We start from the raw sequence: 20,283 nt of genomic DNA, 5'->3' as shown, positions 1-20,283 counted from the left end.
ACTCCATTAAGAGTTGATTTTTAAAGAAATGGCCAGAAATCAGTTTAAAAACAATGTGTAAACTTTGGAGATAGCTTTTACTCTCCAGTAGCACAGGATAATCTTTCGTTGTGCTCGTATTCACACACTCGGCTTTCCAAACATGTTTCCTACGAACATGTAAAGAAAACGTCCACGGTCCGTCCCGTGGTGACAGCCGCAGGAAAAGCGTGGCCATACTTTATAAAGGACAGGATGCCGGGGCGAAGCTCAGCCGAAGGCTGGTGGGGTTGGTGGGGTTGGTGCTGAGGCCTTGATGGAGGTGATTTCACTCCCAATTCCTTTATGCTGAAAACTAGGCCCGGCGCCGAGGCTCACGCCTGCCGCCCAGCTCCGCAGGAGGCTGAGGGTCGAGGACGGCGGTTCGAAGCCAGCCCCAGCGGCAAGGGCTCCATGAACCACCCGAGAACCGGAGGGGGCGCAGGCTCCGGCGGCAGCGCGCGCGTCCTGAGCGCCAGGCCCCGAGTTCAAGACCCACGACCGACGGACACACATGACTTAGCCATCAACCGCAAAGGCCGACACAAAGCCCCGCGGCCGACTCTACTTCGCACGGCCGCCCGGGGTGTCTGGCGGCCCGGTTCCCGGCGACTCGCCCGGCAGAGGCTCGGGTCTCCGGTCTCTCCCTCGGGGGCCGGCTCGAGGCCCAGACGGCGGACCCACGGGGTCCCGGGCCAGGCCCCGGCTTCCGCGGCGCTCCCACGGGACCGAGGCCGTCCAGGGGCGCGGGGCGCCAGACCCTGGTGTGGGGCAGGTAGGTCAGCGGGGCAGGAACGCACGCGGCGAGCGCCCGGGGCCAGGCGCGGGACGGGGCGGGACGGGGCGGGGCGCCGGGGGGCAGGCGCGCGACGAGGTGGGACGAGGTGGGGTGCCGGGGGGTGGGGCGCCGGGGGGCAGGCGCGGGACGAGGTGGGACGAGGTGGGGTGCCGGGGGGCGGGGCGCCGGGGGGCAGGCGCGGGACGAGGTGGGACGAGGTGGGGCGCCGGGGGGCAGGCGCGGGACGGGGCGGGACGGGGCGGGGCGCCGGGGGGCAGGCGCGCGACGAGGTGGGGTGCCGGGGGGCGGGGCGCCGGGGGGCGGGCGCGGGACGAGGTGGGACGAGGTGGGGTGCCGGGGGGCGGGGCGCCGGGGGGCAGGCGCGGGACGAGGTGGGACGAGGTGGGGTGCCGGGGGGCGGGGCGCCGGGGGGCAGGCGCGGGACGAGGTGGGACGAGGTGGGGCGCCGGGGGGCAGGCGCGGGACGGGGCGGGACGGGGCGGGGTGCCGGGGGGCAGGCGCGGGACGAGGTGGGGTGCCGGGGGGGGCAGGCGCGGGACGGGGCGGGACGGGGCGGGGTGCCGGGGGGCAGGCGCGGGACGAGGTGGGGTGCCGGGGGGGGGGCGGGGCGCCGGGGGCGGGGCGGGGCGCCGGGGGCGGGGCGCCGGGGGCGGGGCGCCGGGGGCGGGGCGCCGGGGGCGGGGCGCCGGGGGCGGGGCGCCGGGGGCGGGGCGGGACTGGGAGGCTGGGCAGGACTCCGGGGGCGGGGCGGGGCGCCGGGGGCGGGGCGGGGCGCCGGGGGCGGGGCGGGGCGCCGGGGGCGGGGCGGGGCGCCGGGGGCGGGGCGGGGCGCCGGGGGGCGGGGCGCCGGGGGCGGGGCGCCGGGGGCGGGGCGCCGGGGGCGGGGCGGGACTGGGAGGCTGGGCAGGACTCCGGGGGCGGGGCGCGGGGGCGGGGCGTGGAGGCGGGGTCGGGAAGCGGGCATAGGCGGGGCGGGTCGCGAGCGGTGGGAGGCGGGCCGGGGCGGAGCGCGGGCAGCAGGAGGCGGGGCGGGGCGCGAGCGGGGCGGCGCGGGCGGCAGGAGGCGGGGCGGGGCGGGGCGCGGGCAGCAGGAGGCGGGGCGGGGCGCGAGCGGGGCGGCGCGGGCGGCAGGAGGCGGGGCGGAGCGGGGCGCGGGCGGGGCGGGCGCGCTCCTCCTAGGCGCGGCCCCTGGAGAGCCGGAGGCGCGCGGCCAGCTCAGCTCCGGCCCGCCGCACGCAGAGCCGCCGCGCACCGGGAGAGCGCGGGCCGGGGGCTGGCGCCCGGGGCCGTTCCGGGGCCGCTGCGCGGCGAGGGCGGCGGTGAGGCCGAGGGGCCGACACCATGAACCGCAGTTTCCACAAGTCTCAGACCCTGCGCTTCTACGACTGCAGCGCGGTGGAAGTCAAGAGCAAGGTGAGCCCGCGCCGCCCGCCCGAGCCCGAGCCGGGGCCCGGACAACTTTCGAACTCGGGCGCCCCGCGCCGCCGCTCGGGTCCCCGCCGTGCTTCCCGCGCCCCGCGCCCACACAAAGCCCGGCCGGCCGGGGGCTCCCGGGGAGGCCGGGCGCCCGACGGGCGGCGCTCGCGCGGGACTCGCTCCCGGAGCTGCTCTTTTGTTCCACGAGCGGGAGGCGCTCCGGGCGCGCCACGCGCCGGAGGGGAGGGCGGCGTTTCCGGGGCGATCGGGCCGGGGGCTGCTCCGACTCGAGGCCGCGGCGGAGTCTCGAGGGGCCCGGACCAGGGAGGGCCCCGGCCGCGCCAGCTCCTTGTCTCGGGGCGGCCGCCGTTCCCCGAGCCGGGCCCCAGTCCCGCCCCCAGCCTCACCCTGGCGCTGGGCTCCAGGCCCCTGCGCCCCCCGGCCCGGACCCCCGGGGTCTGTCCCCAGCCTCGGTCCGCCCCCAGCCCCTGCTGCCCTCCCGCAGTCCCTGCGCCCCGGCCTCGGTCCGCGCACCACCCCCCCCGCACATCTCCGGGGTCCCGGCTCGGCCTCCCAGGCGCGCGCCCCCGGCCCAGGCGCGGCGCGTCCTCACCCGACCACGACCCACTCGTGGGCGCGCGGCCCAGATCCGGGCGCCGGGCCCCTCCCGCGCCGGCGCCCGCGGAGCGTGCCCGGACTCGCGGGTCTCGTGCGGCTGGGTTGCCGCCGGGATCTGGCCTCCGGCCCTCGGCGCGCGGCCCCTCCGCGGACGCCGGGTCTGGGCGGGTGGAGGTGCGGGCCGGCGCCCGGGGGCCTCCGGCCTCTGAGGTCCTGGGGAGGCCCGAGCCCCTTCTGACCGCCTGGCGCCACGGGCCGGGGCGGAGCCGCCCCGACGCGGCCCACGGCCCACTGGCCCGTCCGAACACGGGGCGCCCGCCGGCCCGCAAGCCGACCTGCACCCTCCCCGCAGCGGCCAGCCGTGGACCGCACGGAGACCTGCTGCACGGCGGGTCCACGGCAGCCGCTAGGCACCGGAGTTAACTCCGTCCAACTTCTGTTTTGAGGTCACTGGGCTCGCACGCTGTGGCGAGAGGAATGTGGGGTTCCGGGGTCCTTGGCTAAACCTGCCCGATGGTGACACCTGTGCGACCATCCCTGTGTCCCGGGCAGAAGGACGCGACGGTGTGCTGCACACGCTCTGCGCGCAGGTGCGGGTCTGGGTCTGTGCGCTGTGTGAGCACTGGCACGGACAAGGTCCGGAGCCATTCACACGTCACTGTGTGAGCACTGGCACGGCCAAGGTCCGGAGCCATTCACACTTCACTGTGTGAGCACTGGCACGGCCAAGGTCCAGAGCCATTCACACTTCACTGTGTGAGCACTGGCACGGCCGAAGTCCAGAGCCATTCACACTTCACGGCCAAGGTCCAGAAACCTTCATTGTAAGGGTCCCTCCTGGTTCGTGGCAAAAGTGACTTCAAGTGTGGGTTGGTTAGTAGTAAACATGCTCCTCTGTTGTGTGTAGCAGGTGCAGCACTGTGCCTTATAAGACACACAGCCAGGACAGGTCTGGAGGAAATGGCCTCACCAGACCTCACGCTGAAGTTCAGGGCTGAGACTCTGCAAGCTACTGGGGCTGAGAGTAGGAGTCTGACTTTACCTCCTGAACTTTATTGTATCTACCTCCTCCAGCTTCATTCAACAGAGAGGTGCTACCACACATGTCCATAGCTTCAACTTCAGGTGTAGTGAATGCTGTCCTGGAGGTAAATGGCAGAGCAGAATTTTGCCTAGACTTAGTAAGGTCACAGGAACCTAAACACTGCTGGATTGGTTGTCACATACACCCCTCACGATAGGGCCTGACTTACTGCTTGTCCAAAGGTCCACATGACTTTTCATTGCACACACCCTCCCACTCACTCCCTTTGTGGTTTCTTTGTGTTACCATGGAGTCCATGTCTGCAGAGGGGTTGTTGTCATAATGCAGGAGGCAACTTTCATGACAGTGAGGACTTCATGCAACATAAACGTAGCACAACAGCACTGTGGGTTTGCTTGTGGGGAAACGGCAGTCAGGGAGCTGAGTGCTTTCAAGAAAAATCATGTAACTCTTGGGGCCTCAGTTGGCTCATCTGTAAAATGGGCATTATAGCTGATCAGTTTACCTCCAAAGATGAAGTGAGGCAAAAGCAAAGTACCATAGCCAAGGGAGTTCAGGGCTTGAGATGAGGATCTGACAGCTGCCTTAGGCCTCTCAGAACAGTCATTACCCATCTACCATAGACAGTCAGTTCCTGAGCCACTGTGTGTGCAGAGAGGACAGGAGTGTGGGAGCTTACCCCTCACACTGCTCCAGTACCCTTCATTTCAGCAACTCATTTCTCCCTGATTACCTGGTTCTGGCTGCTCTTCCCATTCACCTTTGGCTCTGCCCCTCTCCTCATGAGACCTCCAGCCAGGACTGTGCAAGTGTGTAAAGGAGGGTGTTACAGGTTGGGGAAAAAGAAAATATGCCTAGGCCACCGTGAAATGGTAGTAGGAAGGCCAGTGCTGGGGGAGGACGTAGGGGCAGAGTGATGGGGATGAGTTTTCATTTGACAAGATGGAAAGCATCTGCCATCAGGAGCTCAGTAAGATCTTTCACTCAATATCACCAGCCCCACAATGATCTGTTTGTGCTTAGGAGACCTAAAGCAACACCAACCTCCCCTCTCAATTGCCTTGCAACCCAGGCCAAATGTGTTATTGCTTCAAGTTGTTTTCCATACCCTTGGTGCCATTCCACACCTGGCTTGGCTTCTATCCCCTAAACCAGGGTTTGATCTCTAAGACTCAGCCTCCAAGCCAAGGTCTCTCTGCCCAGTTTGCCTCTGCTCCCTCTGGCACCTGTCTCGATGCTTGTGCCGGATTCCTGTTTCAGGCAAGGTCAGGGGCACTGCTGACACTACACAGGGCTCTGTGTGCCCATAGCATCTATGAGAAGAACATACTAAAGGTTTTCATCCTGCTGTGTCTCACTGCTTAGAAAGTATTGGGGCACAGAGAGGGCAATTCCCTGATATTTCTCCTATTCCCAGGTGAGCCACCATTAAATGTTGCTTTGTGGACTTCTGATGGTTTTGCATCCTATTATTGTCTATAGAAGTAGAACTATATACCACATTATTATGCAGCCTGCTTCCCATCTCTAATTTGACATTATGTTGTGAATGTTTCTCCATGTCAATATTTTAGAAGACACTTTGTTTTGTCAGTCCTGGGGCTTGAACTCAGGGCCTAGGTGCTGTTCTTGAGCTTTTGCACCAAGGCCAGCACTCTCCCACTTGAGTCACAGCTCCACTTCCAGCTTTTTTGGTAGTTAATTGGAAATAAGAGTCTCATGGACTTTCCTATCAAACTGCAGTCCTCAAACCTGAGTAACTGCCGGGCGCTGGTGGCTCACGCCTGTAATCCTAGCTACTCAGGAGGCTGAGATCTGAGGATCGCGGTTCAAAGCCAGCCCGGGCAGGAAAGACCGTGAGACTCCTATCTCCAATAAACCACCAGAAAACCGGACGTGGCGCTGTAGCTCAAATGGTAGAGCGCTCGCCTTGAGCTGAAGAGCTGAGGGACAGCGCCCAGGCCCGGAGTTCAAGCCCCACAGCCAACCAAAAAAAAAAAAAAAACCTGAGCAACTGGCTCTCAGATTTTTAAAAATGATTACATAGTATTCCATCTCATGTTCCAAGCCAGCCCAGGCAGGAAAGTCAGAGAGACTACATTTCACTGAAAGAAGCTGAGCATGGTGGCACATGGCTGTCTTCCCAGCTATGTAGAAAGCATAAAATAAGCAGGTTATGGTCCAGGCACATTCCTAGTCAGGAAGCAAGACCTATCTTAAAAATAACCAGTACCAGGGCTGGGAAAGTGGCTCAGTGGTAGAGCGCTTGCCTTGCATGCATGAAGCCCTGGCTTCGATTCCTCAGCACCACATAAGCAAAAAGAAAAAAGCCGGAAGTGGCACTGTGGCTCAAGTGATAGAGCGCTAGTCTTGAGCTGAAGAGCTGAGGGACAGTGCCCAGGCCCAGGGTTCAGGCCCCAGGACCAGACACACACACACAAAAAAAACCAGTGCCAACTGGGAGAGAGCAAGGGAAGGGTGACACTGTCCAGAAAGAAATGTATTCGTTACCTGATTTATGCAACGTAACCCCCTGTACATCAACATTATAATAACAATTAAAAATGAAAAAAATAACCAGTGCAAAAAAAGCAGGAGTGGAGGGGAAGGCATGGCTTTGTAGTCTGGTGCCAGCCGAGCAAGTGCAAGGCCCTGGGCTCAAACCTTGGTACCAAAAACAAACAAACAAAAGCATTACTTTTATCAGGGTATATTAGTAACAGAGAGTGCCTTCGCAGGGACATTTCCTTGTACATTTGCAATGCATTTCAACCAGTCTGGCCCCCTCTATCTCTGTCCCAACACAGTCTCAACACATTTCATTATTCTCTTTTCATGAATGCAAATGTCTAACTATATTTGTTAGACTTCATTCTTGTTAGCCCAAAATCCCACCCACTAGTAACCATAACCACTAGATCTTATTTTTATTTCCCTGCCATTCAACCCCTGCATTAACATTTTTCATTAAGGTTCTTCATGCTGTTTTCATATGTTGTTTTATGTATTTCTGTTTCTCCTTCCTTCCTTCCTTCCTTCTTTCCTTCCTTCCTTCCTTCCTTCCTTCCTTCCTTCCTTCCTTTCTTTTTTTTTTTTGGCTGGTCCTGCGGCTTGAACCGTAGGGCCTGAGCGCTGTCCCTGAGCCTCTTTGTGCTCAAGGCTATCACTCTACCACTTGAGCCACGGCACCACTTCTGGCTTTTTCTGAGTAGTTTATAGAGATAAGAGTCTCACAGACTTTCCTGCTCAGGCTGGTTTCGAACCTCAGTCCTTAGATCTCAGCCTCCCAGTTAGCTAGGATTACAGGCATGAGTCATCAGTGCCTGGCAGTTTTATGTATTTCAAAATTATTCACCCCCCTGTCTTTCTATTTCCCTTTCCTCTTCTTGTAAGTAGGCCCTTAGACTATGTTCTGTGTTTATCCATATGTATAAATATGTACACAGGTATGTATGCATTTGTGTATGTACATGTAAGTCTTTCAGGTCTAGCTTCCAGATATGAGCACAAACATATATTTTGAGCTTAGTTTGTTTTCTCAATATGTTGTCCTTCAATTCCAATCACTTTCCTGCAAATGATACTATTTCATTTTTTCCTTTATGGCTGTGGAATAGTCATACACACGTACATAATTTCACATCTTCTTTATCTTTATGTTGTTGGGCATCTCAGCTAATTCCATTGTTTGGCTGTAGTGAATAGTGCTGCAGTAAACACAAGTGTGCAGATGTCCTTCTGGTATGCTTTTTGAGGAACCTCTATACTGATTTCCATTAAAACAAAATATTTTGTATGTAGACTATGTATGTTTGTGGCGTACGCAGATTCCTTGTTCTAGCCGGACATTGTGTCACCTTGTCGTAATCCCAGCACTTAGGAGGTACAGGCAGGAGGACCACAGATTCAAAGGCAGCTTTGTCTCCATACTGAGTGACAGGTTAGACATGATTACATAGTGAGAACCTGTTACAAAAAATAAAAAATAGAGCTAGGTACCACAGCTCGTGCCTGCAGTCATAAGTACTCAGGAAGTAGAGATCTGAAGATCACGGTTCAAAGTCAGCTGGGGCAGGTAAGTCTATGAGACTCTTATTGCCAGTTAACCATGAAAAAAGAAGTGGAGTTGTGGTTCAAGTGATAGAGTGTTAGCCTTGAGCTAAAAGAAAAATGTTCAGGAACAACATTCAGGCTCTGAGTTCATGCGGTAGGAGAAAAAAATTAAGGATTATTGGTTTTAAACTCATTATTTAGGACAAATCCTTAGAAGTAACTTGGTTGGGAGAAAGATATATACATATTTTGGGGGGGTGGGAGGGGTCGGTCATGGGGCTTGAACTCTGGGCCTGAGTGCTGTCCCTGCACTTTTCAGCTCAAGGCGAGTGCTCTATCTCTTGAGCCACAGCACCACTTCTGGTTTTCTAGTGGTTTATTGGAGATCAGAGTCTCACAGACTTTTCTGCCTGGGCTGGCTTTGAACTGAGATCCTCAGATCTCAGCCTCCTGAGTAGCTAGGATTACAGGCGTGAGCCACCGGTGCCCAGCTTAGGTATAAACATTTTTTAAGGCTTTGAATGCATGTTGCTAAGGATCCTCCCAGAAAATCTTTTACTAGTTTATGTCTTTTATTTGAATCTATCCTTCTGTTTCTCTTTCTACCCATCTCTCCTAACACTGCACATTTTTTCTCATTTCTTCCCAATTATGTAAGTAAAGTGGTATTCTACTGCTTTGATTTATATTTCTAGAGCTGTTTCTGAATTGCCGGTTTATGTGCATTGGCCATTTGTGTATTTACTTTTAGCTACCTGCTCTATGGAAGGCTCAGGAAGGTTCCCACCAATGTGGGCCTTGTGGAGCAGTGGTGCAGCTGGGGGACCCCTTCCCCGGAGAGGCTTGTCCCAGGCATTAAAGCAGGTCCTCCAGGGTGAGTCACGCATCAGGACCACCTTGGTGTCCTGGCTGTTCACGTTTAGCATACAGGGTTCTGTGTCAGCATGTCTCCTCTGGTCGCCAAGATCTTATCTCCTCTAGTCTCCAAGATCTTATCTCTGACTGAGCTTACTTTTTGCCACCACAGTGCTCCAGGGACACACCTTTCTACCTGGCATGAGGCACCTGTGGGATGGAGCCTAGACCAGGCCAGGGCCTCCCTGTGGGTGCCTGGGGACCTGCCTCCTGTGGGCCAGTTGAGATCTGCCTGGGCATGGTTTGACTCACTTGCGCATCAGCCACGCCCTTTTGAGAGTCTGGTTTGTTGTATTTGTGAACATATTTATTTAAACAGGTTTGGGGACTTGGTTTGGGAACATCATATCTAGAGGAGACTTGTCAGGGTGGCATAGATGGTGTCACTGTCCCCAGATGGCTACTTATCTCTCTAGGTGTCAAGCCTGCACTGACAAAACATCCTGAAACATTGCAGCTCACCAGGGCTCAGGGCATTTTAGACGTAGGGCTGAAATTCTCTCCATCTTCAGAAAGGGAATGGCTATGCAGCCATTTGAGGTCTTGGAAATGCTAACAAATCTGCAAATCACATAATTAACACAAAGGGAAGAGGCATGTCCTGACTTTTCTTAAAGGGGTACCTAGATCTTTAGAGGCAATGAGGAGGGAGCTTGGAGTGGCAGCAGCAGAACCTGACATTAGATTTGTCCAGTTTTCTGTGTCCATGTCATAGTCACATTTACTGGTTTGTCACTTCCTCTCAAGAGATCTCAATTTTGTGATGAACCTGAGACCCAGGGAGGAGCTCTGCTCCTTCGTAGCCCTCCAGCGTCTCCCGGCATCCATCGGAGCTCTGCTCTCAGGGTAACCCTGGACACGTTGGGGAGGTAGTGCAGGGTTCAGGTTGGACACTGCCCATTGAACAGAGGTTGAATTCATCTGTTTAATTCCCCACCATATCTGATAGGTGTGCCAGACACCTATGGTTCATCCATCCCTGTCATGACCTGTGAGATGAGCTGGCTTATTTTCCCCACTGTGTACAAGGGATGGGGCTTCTTTGACTTCCCCCAGGTCATACAGAGGGCCTGAAACTAAGGTAAGTCCTGCTTAAGTCCATAATAACTACCATAACTGTCGGTGGTTGCTGGTTGGGGAGAGCTCATGGCTTTTCATAGGAGCAGTCAAGTCACGAAATCCAGACCAGGATGCAGACAGAAGTGTCCCAGCCTCACAGATGATCCTGGCCACCCAGGTCTCGAGAGCGTGGGGACATGAGGGCAAGTCTTGTACTTCTGGCAAGAAACTTTCTTCCTTCCTTCCTTCCTTCCTTTCTTCCTTTCTCTCCCTCTCTTTTTCTCTTCCTCTTTCTTCCTCTTTCCCTCCCTCCCTCTCCCCTCTCTGTCTTACTTTCTTGCTCTCCCTCTCCCTTCCCCCCCCCCTCTCTCTCTCTATCACAACAGAATAGTCTTGCTACAAAATCTCAAGGGAAGCCCTCTATTGGGTAGCTCTTCATAAAACATCGTACCTGTCACCCATCCAGGTGTTTGTTCACTCTCTTATTGAGTGACTGTGCTGTGTTAGGCATGAAGTCTATGTGGGGTACAAGGCAGGTACTGTCCTCACCTTCATCAGGCGAGCAGATTTGGATGGAGTGCTGGGGTCCTTTGCCTTGATACCTGTGTTACCCAGTCCTCAGAGTCACATGTCCACAAATCCAGACCATCCAGCAGAGCTAAGCAATGTGTGTGGCCTCTTGGGTTCCCCTTGTCTGTCTCTGCATTTATAGAGTCAGGGGTACCTGTCATGAAGTCTTCTGGACAAGGTCTGATTGGTTCTTCTACACGTGGCTGTGGTTTTATCAAGTTTGTGCTTTTCCTCATTTCGGGCTTTTTAACCCTTCACTCACATGTGTGTCAGGTTGAGAATACTCAATATGTGTATCATTTCTTGTGCATTTCAGTGATATGCTTCAAGAAAAAACTAAACCTCTAACATCTAAGTTCTCAATAAGTGTTCGCTGACTTAAATTTGAGTAAGATATGCCTAGGTTTTCCTGGTAGTTACTACTTTAGAAAGGGTCTGTTAGGGCACTTTTAAAAATACTTTCTTTGGGCTGGGAAGGTGGCTCAATGGTAGAGCGCTTGCCTTGCATGCATGAGGCCCTGGGTTCGATTACTTAGCACCACAGAAGCAAAAACAAAAAAGCTGGAAGTGGCGCTGTGGTTCAAGTGGTAGAGCACTGGCCTTGAGCTGAAGAGCTGAGGGACAGCACTCAGGCCCAGAGTTCAGGCCCCACGACCGGACCAAAAAAATAAATAAATAAATAAAAAATACCTTCTTTTTTGAAGAATCTTTAATATTTATTACCTTTAAGTAGTTGTACAGAGGGGCTCAATCCACCTTGTTAGGTTATGAGCATAGTGCAAAACCTCCTGGTCAGGGTCATTCGACCCCATCTCTCTCAACCCTATCCATTGCATTAATTTTCCTAGTTCCATTTTTGCATAAATACATTGAAGATTATAACTGCATTATCCTACCCTTTCTATACTTTTTTTCCCTTCTGTTCCTGGGCCTTGAACTCTGGGCCTGGGCACTGTCCCTGAGCTTTTTACTCAAGGCGAGCGCTCTACCACTTGAGCCACAGAGCCACTTTTGCTTTTTTTCTTTTGAGTAGTTTCTTGGAGGTGAATCTCATGGACTTCCCTTCCCAGGCTGTCTTCGAACCACAATCCTCAGATCTCAGCCTCCTGAGTAGCTAGGATTACAGGCGTGAGCCACCATTGCCCAGTGGAGAAAATATCTTTCTGAAGAAGGTAGCAAACCCTTGATTTGCAGTAGATTAAGGCATCACTGAGAGAGGCCACTAGGCTTGCCCACTCTGTGTCTGGGAAAGCAGCTAACCCATGGGGGAGTGGCAGGGGTTGGGAGAAGAAGAGCCAAACAAAGTAGAAACATGAGATAGTAAAAATCATGTTACTATTTCTGCTGATGTCGCTGTCCCCTGGTTTCCTTACTGTTCCTCTTGTGGCAGCTCTGCATCTCTAAATTTGATGTGGCCTACTGCCTCACCACCTGGTACCACCCGGTGAGCCACCCGGTCACCCTGGAAACAAGAGGGACCCGATGACTCCCCGGGACAGGGTGGCTTTCCTTCCTGGCACTCACAGGCTCCCGGGCAGTGTGGCTGTCCTGCACCCCGTCCAGCCTCCTTCCCTTGTCTGCCATCCTTAGACATCCTTTAGACCTAGGTCTGAATGTGGACTCCTCAGCCTCAGCATATCTGATGTCCTTTAGTGTTGTGTGTTACAAAAGGCCTTTGGATGCTTAAAGAGTTTAGAAGGATCATTAGCGTAGGGTGGATGCAGCCTACACACCAAGCCCTCCTGTGTGGCTCAGCCCAGATTCAATGACTACTTTGTTTCTGTCCCCAGTCCATTCAGTGACCTTCCAGCAAGCCAGATTGTGGTGGCCGAGGCAGAGGGGGAGGTCTTCTGTTTGGCCGAATGTGTGTGATTTACTGTGTGGTAGGTCACTGCATCTTATCTCTGTTGAGTTCCCTCCTCTGAGGAAGGGGTGTGTGTTGCTCCAGCACTTGGCCTGGGTGAGAGTGGTTGTCTTGAACATCACCGTCCACACCCTTGATGGCACATGTTGTTAGGAACCTCACAGAATGGCCTTCACCAGTTCTATGGTGCTGTCTTCTGGTTGTAAATGGCACAAGGCGGCCGGTAGTCATCTTAATCATCTGCCATTTGGCACTAAGACTGTTCCTTCCCCATTGTACACAGACGGTGACTTGACTGAATTTAGGATGAAGCAGGGCAGGAGCAGATCTGAGGGCTTGGGAGTCCTGGAGGATGTGAACCACAAATTATTAAGTATGTGTTGAGATTATTAATAGAGTAAATTAGTTTCCTACTGGGCATTAGCATACTGCTAATGTATGAAGGGGCTTGATCATATGATTGAGTGGTTGTTTTTCACATTTTATTGGCTGTCCGTTAGTCCACAGCAACATGGTCTTTCTAGGGACCCTGTGCTGGGCTGGGTGTTGTAGGGCAAACTGGGACAGAGATGAATGAGGGCCAGGCTGAGCATGGCTCGCAGGTCAATGAACAGCTCCTTGGTGCGGAGCCTCTGTATATGAGGAAGAGTGGACAACCTTCACTTGCACAGAGAACCTGAGCTTCTCAGCTGCCTCACACATGAAGCAACATGGAATCCTATAGAGCCAAGAGCTTCTACTCAGCCTTCCCCACAGAGCTAAGCCTGGCTGCAGCAGGCCGCTCCCTGCACACAGGCTGCAAGGTGTTGCGTTTCCACGTCTTGTGAGTATAGAAGAACACTGTGGGAATTTCTCAGCTCCTCCTCAGAATCCCACCAATTTTCTATTTTATCACATCAGTATGCTTATCAGAGGTAGATCACGAATCAGGCAGTCCTTAGAGACAGGTACTCGCTGCCTCTACTTCTGAGACAAGACAGAACTACAGTACCTGGGAATAGAATGCTGCCTTCAGGTGGCTTTCAGGTGTGCAGTGGTGGAAAGACCCTCACAAGAGCTGTGCCAGAAATCTGGGGGCTGTCAGTCCTATTGTTTTTAGGTGATCAGTTGTAGAGGAATTTGGCAACGGAACTAGTGTTTGTATCCTGTTCTCCGTGGCTAAAGGGCCTGCGCCACTAATTTCCCCTCCATCTGCCATCCTGGTCCCACTCCCTTGTGGTCTGAAGTAGAAGGGTATTGCCATGGGTCAAAACAGACTGCTCCGCCTGCAAGCTAGTCCCTCATGAGGCAGAGGAGGTGCATCCACCCCTGTGACATTAGGCCAGGCCCCATCAGCACTGTACTTGTGCAGGAAGGGGAAGGGAGTCGATCCACTGTGGGAAGAGATTATCTGGGTCTCCTCTGGACCTGAGTGGTTGGTACTGAGAGTTGGGATCCTGATCACATCAGGCACTGGGTTTAATATAGAAACTGCACAAACGTGCTCTGTTTGCCGGAAGGTGACTTGTGTGTCAAGGTGCTGCTGTGCTAAGAAGCAGTCTGCTGAAGAAACCTCACCCTCTTCTCAGGAGATGGACTCCCCTGGAACCTTGCATGGGGGGGTCTTGCCATGACCTCACAGTTGTCTGACCCACTGCTGTTTCCTAAATGTATGGCCTTGTTGGCCGCATAGCTCATTGGAATGAGGCTGGGTGGGGCCTCAGGTACAGTGACCACTGACTAGCCTAGAATCAGCACTTTGTGCTTAGTGGGTATATATTCTTCTTCCTGGAACCCCTCCCTGGCAGGCCAGGCCCGTGTGAGAACCCGGCACCAGCAACAGCATGTGGAGGAGTATGTTGGGGTGTGGCGTCTTCTCGGAAGTGCAGATGAAGTCTGGTGGTTATAGTCTTGGGCAGCATTTGTACCAGGCCTCATGCTTAACAATCCACATGTTGGTTTCTGTTTCTGCTCTTGACACCTGACAGCATAAACAGTTTCCCTGTTGTGGAGACGAGGACCCCGAGTTCAACCAGGCCATAAATTCATGACAGAGCCACCAAGCTGTGTGTGTGCGCGGGTCCAAATTTTGAGTTACAACATCATCCTGCACCATCTAGTATATGACCTATGCTTTTACCTCAGAGAAACAGGCAACACCTGCCTGTCCTGAGGTCAGTGTCCATCGACTCCCTCCACTGTACCTCCGGATGTGGGCTTTGGGGCTGGGCTACTTCCTAAATGGCCTCCTGCATCCTGTGAGATTCCCTCTCTCACAGCCTGGAACTGTGATCCTTTCCATGACCATGTTGTCAACTCTTTGTGCTTTGGCCCTGGGCACGGTGTATCTATCTACGAGATGCAGGGAGTGCGGACCACGCACGCAGCCTTGGCACCTCACCCACTTCCTTCTGCAACACCACAGCAGCTCCCAAGTGGACCCACAGCATCAGCAGGCCCTGCGGCCGGGGCGATTTGAACAACTATGGGGGACAGCACAGGACAGCACACGGAGCTACAGGCTCTCGTCTCTCATGGATTATAAAAGATTATTTTACTTCTTACGTGGCCCTGAAGAATAGCCTCCTTCCAGCAATGCTAGAGACAAGCAGGCCTCAGAATCAGGCTTCTCTGAAGTTAGGGACAGAGGACCATGCCTGGCCCTGGCATGAGCAAGAACAAGTGTGTGAGGTCATGAGTGCCCGTGGAAGTTTTCAAGTCTGGCTGTCCGAGGGCTGAGCAGCTGCTGTGGGAGCCCCTGAGGCCACGCCTCTGGGCCCAGAGATGCTGTCACCTTCTCTGCACTGGAGCGAGTCCCCTTCCTGCTGGCCCCGTGTGGGGACACACACCCCTTCCCACCAGCACCGTGTGAGCATTGACACATCCTCATGACCTTCCTCAGCATTTTCAGAATGGCCCATGAGGAGCATCTTCATCCCAGAGTATCCAGGAGGCTCAGAGATGTTTAGTACACTCCTCAGAGGTACAGTACTCAGCCAATGAAGGGAACAAGACTGGGGCCTGGTACTGACTCTCAAGGCTGATGGTTCCTGACATGGCGGGGTCGTTTGAACCTGTGTCTGTAAGTCACCCTGACCCAGCCTCCAGCCTTCAGCAGTTCCCAGCCTGGCAGCCGCCTACTAGACTCTTCCACATACCATGAACACAGGCTGGAATGTTGCCTTTGCTTTGCACACCAGGGTTCCAGCTGTGTAAAAACCCCGGGGAGGTAGGGACAGATGAGTAGCTGTGTTCACACCCCATGCCTACGTCCAGGCCATTCCCCAGCTCTGGAGTCTTTCAGTGCCCTGTATCCACTTCCTGAGCAACTCTGCTTTGTTCATGCCATTCCCTCACCATCCACCCCTCTTGTCCATACCTATCATTGCTTCAGACCTCTCTTCATACCTGTGTCTTAAAGGCTCCCTGACAGTCACTTTGTCATATCTGCTGGTTCTCCATTCTCAGTCCCATCCAGGCCTGCTAGGGTTAGGTCTGATTCCATAGCATGGAGCGCACGTATGAGCTGGGGTCAGGTCTGATCCTCAGCATGGAGCGCATGTATGAGCTGGGGTCAGGTCTGATTCCTAGCACGGGGCGCATGTATGAGCTGGGCTCAGGTCTGATTCCTCAGCATGGAGCGCATGTATGAGCTGGGCTCAGGTCTGATTCCTCAGCATGGAGCGCATGTATGAGCTGGGCTCAGGTCTGATTTCTCAGCATGGAGCGCATGTGTGAGCTGGGGTCAGGTCGGAGTCCACAGCATGGAGCGCATGTATGAGCTAGGCTCAGGTCTGAGTCCTAGCATGGAGCGCATGTATGAGCTGGGGTCAGGTCTGATTCCTCAGCATGGAGTGCATGTATGAGCTGGGGTCAGGTCTGATTCCTCAGCATGGAGCGCATGTATGAGCTGGGGTCAGGTCTGAGTCCTCAGCATGGAGCCCATGTATGAGCTGGGATCAGGTCTGATTCCTCAGCATGGAGCGCATGTATGAGCTGGGCTCAGGTCTGATTCCTAGCATGGAGCGCGTGTATGAGCTGGGCTCAGGTCTGATTCCTAGCATGGAGCGCGTGTATGAGCTGGGCTCAGGTCTGATTCCTCAGCATGGAGCGCATGTGTGAGCTGGGATCAGGTCTGATTCCTAGCACGGGGTGGAATCACGTATGAGCTGGGGTCAGGTCTGAGTCCTCAGCATGGGGCGCATGTATGAGTTGGGGTCAGGTCTGATTCCTAGCACGGGGCGCATGTATGAGCTGGGCTCAGGTCTGATTCCTCAGCATGGAGCGCGTGTATGAGCTGGGGTCAGGTCTGATTCCTAGCACGGGGTGGAATCACGTATGAGCTGGGGTCAGGTCTGAGTCCTCAGCATGGGGCGCATGTATGAGTTGGGGTCAGGTCTGATTCCTAGCACGGGGCGCATGTATGAGCTGGGCTCAGGTCTGATTCCTCAGCATGGAGCACGTGTATGAGCTGGGGTCAGGTCTGATTCCTCAGCATGGAGCGCATGTATGAGCTGGGCTCAGGTCTGATTCCTCAGCATGGAGCGCATGTATGAGCTGGGCTCAGGTCTGATTCCTCAGCATGGAGCGCATGTGTGAGCTGGGATCAGGTCTGATTCCTAGCACGGGGCACATGTATGAGCTGGGGTCAGGTCTGATTCCTCAGCATGGAGCGCGTGTATGAGCTGGAATCAGGTCTGATTCCTCAGCATAGAGTACATGTATGAGCTGGGGTCAGGTCTGATTCCTAGCACGGGGCGCATGTATGAGCTGGGCTCAGGTCTGATTCCTCAGCATGGAGCGCGTGTATGAGCTGGGCTCAGGTCTGATTCCTCAGCATGGAGCGCGTGTATGAGCTGGGGTCAGGTCTGATTCCTCAGCATGGAGCGGGTGTATGAGCTGGGGTCAGGTCTGATTCCTAGCACGGGGTTGAATCACGTATGAGCTGGGGTCAGGTCTGATTCCTCAGCATGGAGCGCGTGTATGAGCTGGGGTCAGGTCTGAGTCCACAGCACGGGGCGCATGTATGAGCTGGGGTCAGGTCTGATTCCTAGCACGGGGTGGAATCACGTATGAGCTGGGGTCAGGTCTGATTCCTCAGCATGGAGCGCGTGTATGAGCTGGGGTCAGGTCTGAGTCCACAGCACGGGGCGCATGTATGAGCTGGGGTCAGGTCTGATTCCTCAGCATGGAGCGCATGTATGAGCTGGGGTCAGGTCTGATTCCTCAGCATGGAGCGCGTGTATCACCTGGGGTCAGGTCTGAGTCCACAGCACAGGGTGGAATCACGTATGAGCTGGGGTCAGGTCTAACTGTAGGGGTGCATGAACCCTCTCACAGGGAACCTGAGCACAGGAGGTGCTCTGCCCAGCAATCACTCCGGGAAGTTGTGTCCCATGTCCTGCCCCTCCAAGCAGGACTACAGGTGTGACAACTATGCCATCATCACATGGGATTTCAGTGGGTGGGTGGGGGACAGGAAGGGGTCAGGCTCCACCCTCTCTGACTCATGGCTGGTGGCCCAATTTTAAATTGGATTCCAGTATGCCAGCCAGGAAGTCATCCTGCAGCCCTCCCAAGCTCCAGCCCATACCTTGCTGGGATGGCAGCCTGTGTTTCTTTTTAGACTCATTACATCATCTTTTCCTAGGTAGAGTTCCTTCCAGGTGAGTGTACGCTCTTTGGCTTTGTCCCTCAAAGGTCTGAGGAAGCTTTTCTGCCACCCACCCCACTTCAAAAGCCGGGAGATCTGTGGTCCACACTCTACCATCTTCTCGACAGAGACTGTGTCCTGGGCAGTGAGACAGTAGCAGGCCAGTCCTGTCCTGCTTGTGCCGAGTGAGAGCTGGAGAGTGAGAAAGGATGTCCCTCCTCCGGAAGGAGATCTACTTCCATGGGTAGTGGGAGTGCCAGCCCCACCCTAGGGTCTCGGCACATGTTGATATCTACTTTGCTGTGTCTTCCTGCGTCACCTCTATGTGGCAGTGTCTTCTGTGTCCAGCTTGATTTGCTTTCGGCCCAGGGTTGTCCCCACTCCTTCGGGTTGTACATGGACAAAATATTCCTTGGCCTTCCTCCTCGTCTCATCTGATTACTTCTTTTTCTTACACACCCACTTTAAATTAGGACCTGTGTTCTTCAGTCCTCTGTTAGCATTCCACAGTTTGTAATTACACTTTTGCATGTGTGATTGCTGCTGCTAGACTTCCTGCTGGCCAGAAGACTTCAGTCCTCTGAAGAGAGGTTGTTTATTCAGCACCATCTAGTCCTCCAGCTCATAGATAGCCAGGTGTGGCCATAATTTTTCTGAGATAAATACCCAAAGCCAGCCCATACGTCTATCACTAACAGGGTGCTTACTAGGCTGTTACAGTCTTGTTGTCAGTCTTGAAAGGACAGCGATTTATAGATCTTGCAAGGAGGAGATTAGTCTCCTAAGGCCTGAAGGCTGAGGCCCTGCTTCTCCCGTGGCTCCCTGGACCACAGATGCTGCTGGCTCTAGACGTCTCCAGGAGTAGAAGCAAGCAGACCCTAACACGACTTCAGCCCAGCAGGCTCTGATTGTCGGGGTCTGTTACACTTCTGCCTCAGAGCTCCAGCCTCGGCCTTACATCTTTCTGCTGTGTCGCGCCAAAGCAATTTTTGACTACGCAGGATCACAAACAAAATTAAACGTCATCAGCTGTGTCTCTCACCTTTGGTAGAGATCTCCCTGAGACCTTACCCTGTTTAAAACATCACTTCTTTTGTCTTCGTAATGTTCTGTCTATGACCATGCTGTTTCTATTTGACATTCTCTTACGGATCCCCTTTTTCATTATGATAAGTCACTGAGCATCTGTTGGTGCTTCTGATGACCTGAGCTTGTCCTCCCCTTGTGGGGTGGGACCTGAGCGAGGGCCGGGGCCTTGCAGGCTGAGGCAGGAGCTGGGCGTGCCTGGCAAGGTGGGATTATGCAGGGTGGGGCCTGGCAGGGGTGGAGTGGCAGTCTGGAAGCCCTGTGGTAGCACAGATTTTGTTTAGTCTGTAGGATCATGGATGTGGGGGGAATTTACTTCAAGGTAAATTCATTTCACGATAGTAGCCCCTCTACTCTGCAGAGCGGGCTAGATGGGGCATCCAGGATAAGAATGAGAACCCCTTGAGGGCTTTAAGAGTAGGGTAGAGTGTAGAATAGAGAAGGTAGGTAGAATGCTGCTTCAGAGCAGAGGAGGAGCGGGGAAGGAGGCCACCCAGGCTTCCTCTGTTCCCTCACTGACTGCCTTTCCCAGTGTATGGTAGAGGTCCTAGCAGGCTGGAGGCCCACCAGGGTGTTGCAGTCCTCACAACTAGGTAGTTGACTTGATAGAGTTCAGCTTTCATGTCCTGCATGTTAAAGAAGAAAAAGATTCCCGTGGGTCCTTCTGGGCCTCATACCCCTTTACATGCAGGAGAGGATACACTGAGGCCCCGATCCTGAACGTTTCTGCCACCTGTCCACCCGCAGAGCCACCTCTATGTTCTTGTTCTTCCTCTTGGGTGCTTTCCTTGACATACAAGGCAGCAAATGCCATTCCAACAGTGTTGGTTTATCTCCTGTTCCATGTTGGGACTAGGAATAACAGGAGAGGAAGAATTCACTGGCTGGAGCCTCTCTAGGACTCGGGTGGGCCTCATCCTAGGTGGAATGCAGAAAGCAGCCTGTCAAGGAGGTGTCCTCAAGCAGGCCTAGACAGCAGGCCGTGGGTCCTTCCCAGAAGCAGGCTGGGAGTGCTGGCAGCCAAGACCCACCAGTCTGGGCCGACTATAGGAGGCTGGACGACAAGGTGGCTATGGTGCTGTCACCGTCTGTGACTCCACAGCCCCTTCCCCTGGCTCTGAAATATTCTCATACTGCATTTTGTCTCGATTGCTTACACTGCCTCTGCTGGAGGGCATAGGTTTCCTAAGGGTTCTAGGGTGCCCTAT

General features: G+C 54.8%; 1 protein-coding gene across 1 annotated transcript in view; it reads left to right on the top strand.

The window, feature by feature from the left end:
• The first annotated feature begins 2,108 nt into the window (after positions 1-2,108).
• Positions 2,109-20,283, top strand: part of Pard6g (par-6 family cell polarity regulator gamma) — a 73,674-nt gene continuing 55,499 nt past the window's right edge. Inside the window, exon 1 of the mRNA XM_042668330.1 lies at positions 2,109-2,230. Within this exon, the coding sequence (XP_042524264.1) occupies positions 2,159-2,230 (72 nt within the window). The 5' untranslated portion in view covers positions 2,109-2,158. The remainder of the gene's footprint in view (positions 2,231-20,283) is intronic.

Source organism: Dipodomys spectabilis, unplaced genomic scaffold (genome assembly GCF_019054845.1).
Source record: "Dipodomys spectabilis isolate Male_0828 unplaced genomic scaffold, ASM1905484v1 ptg000432l, whole genome shotgun sequence".
Classification (NCBI taxonomy): Eukaryota; Metazoa; Chordata; class Mammalia; order Rodentia; family Heteromyidae; genus Dipodomys; species Dipodomys spectabilis.
This window is presented reverse-complemented; position numbering and strand designations above follow the sequence as displayed.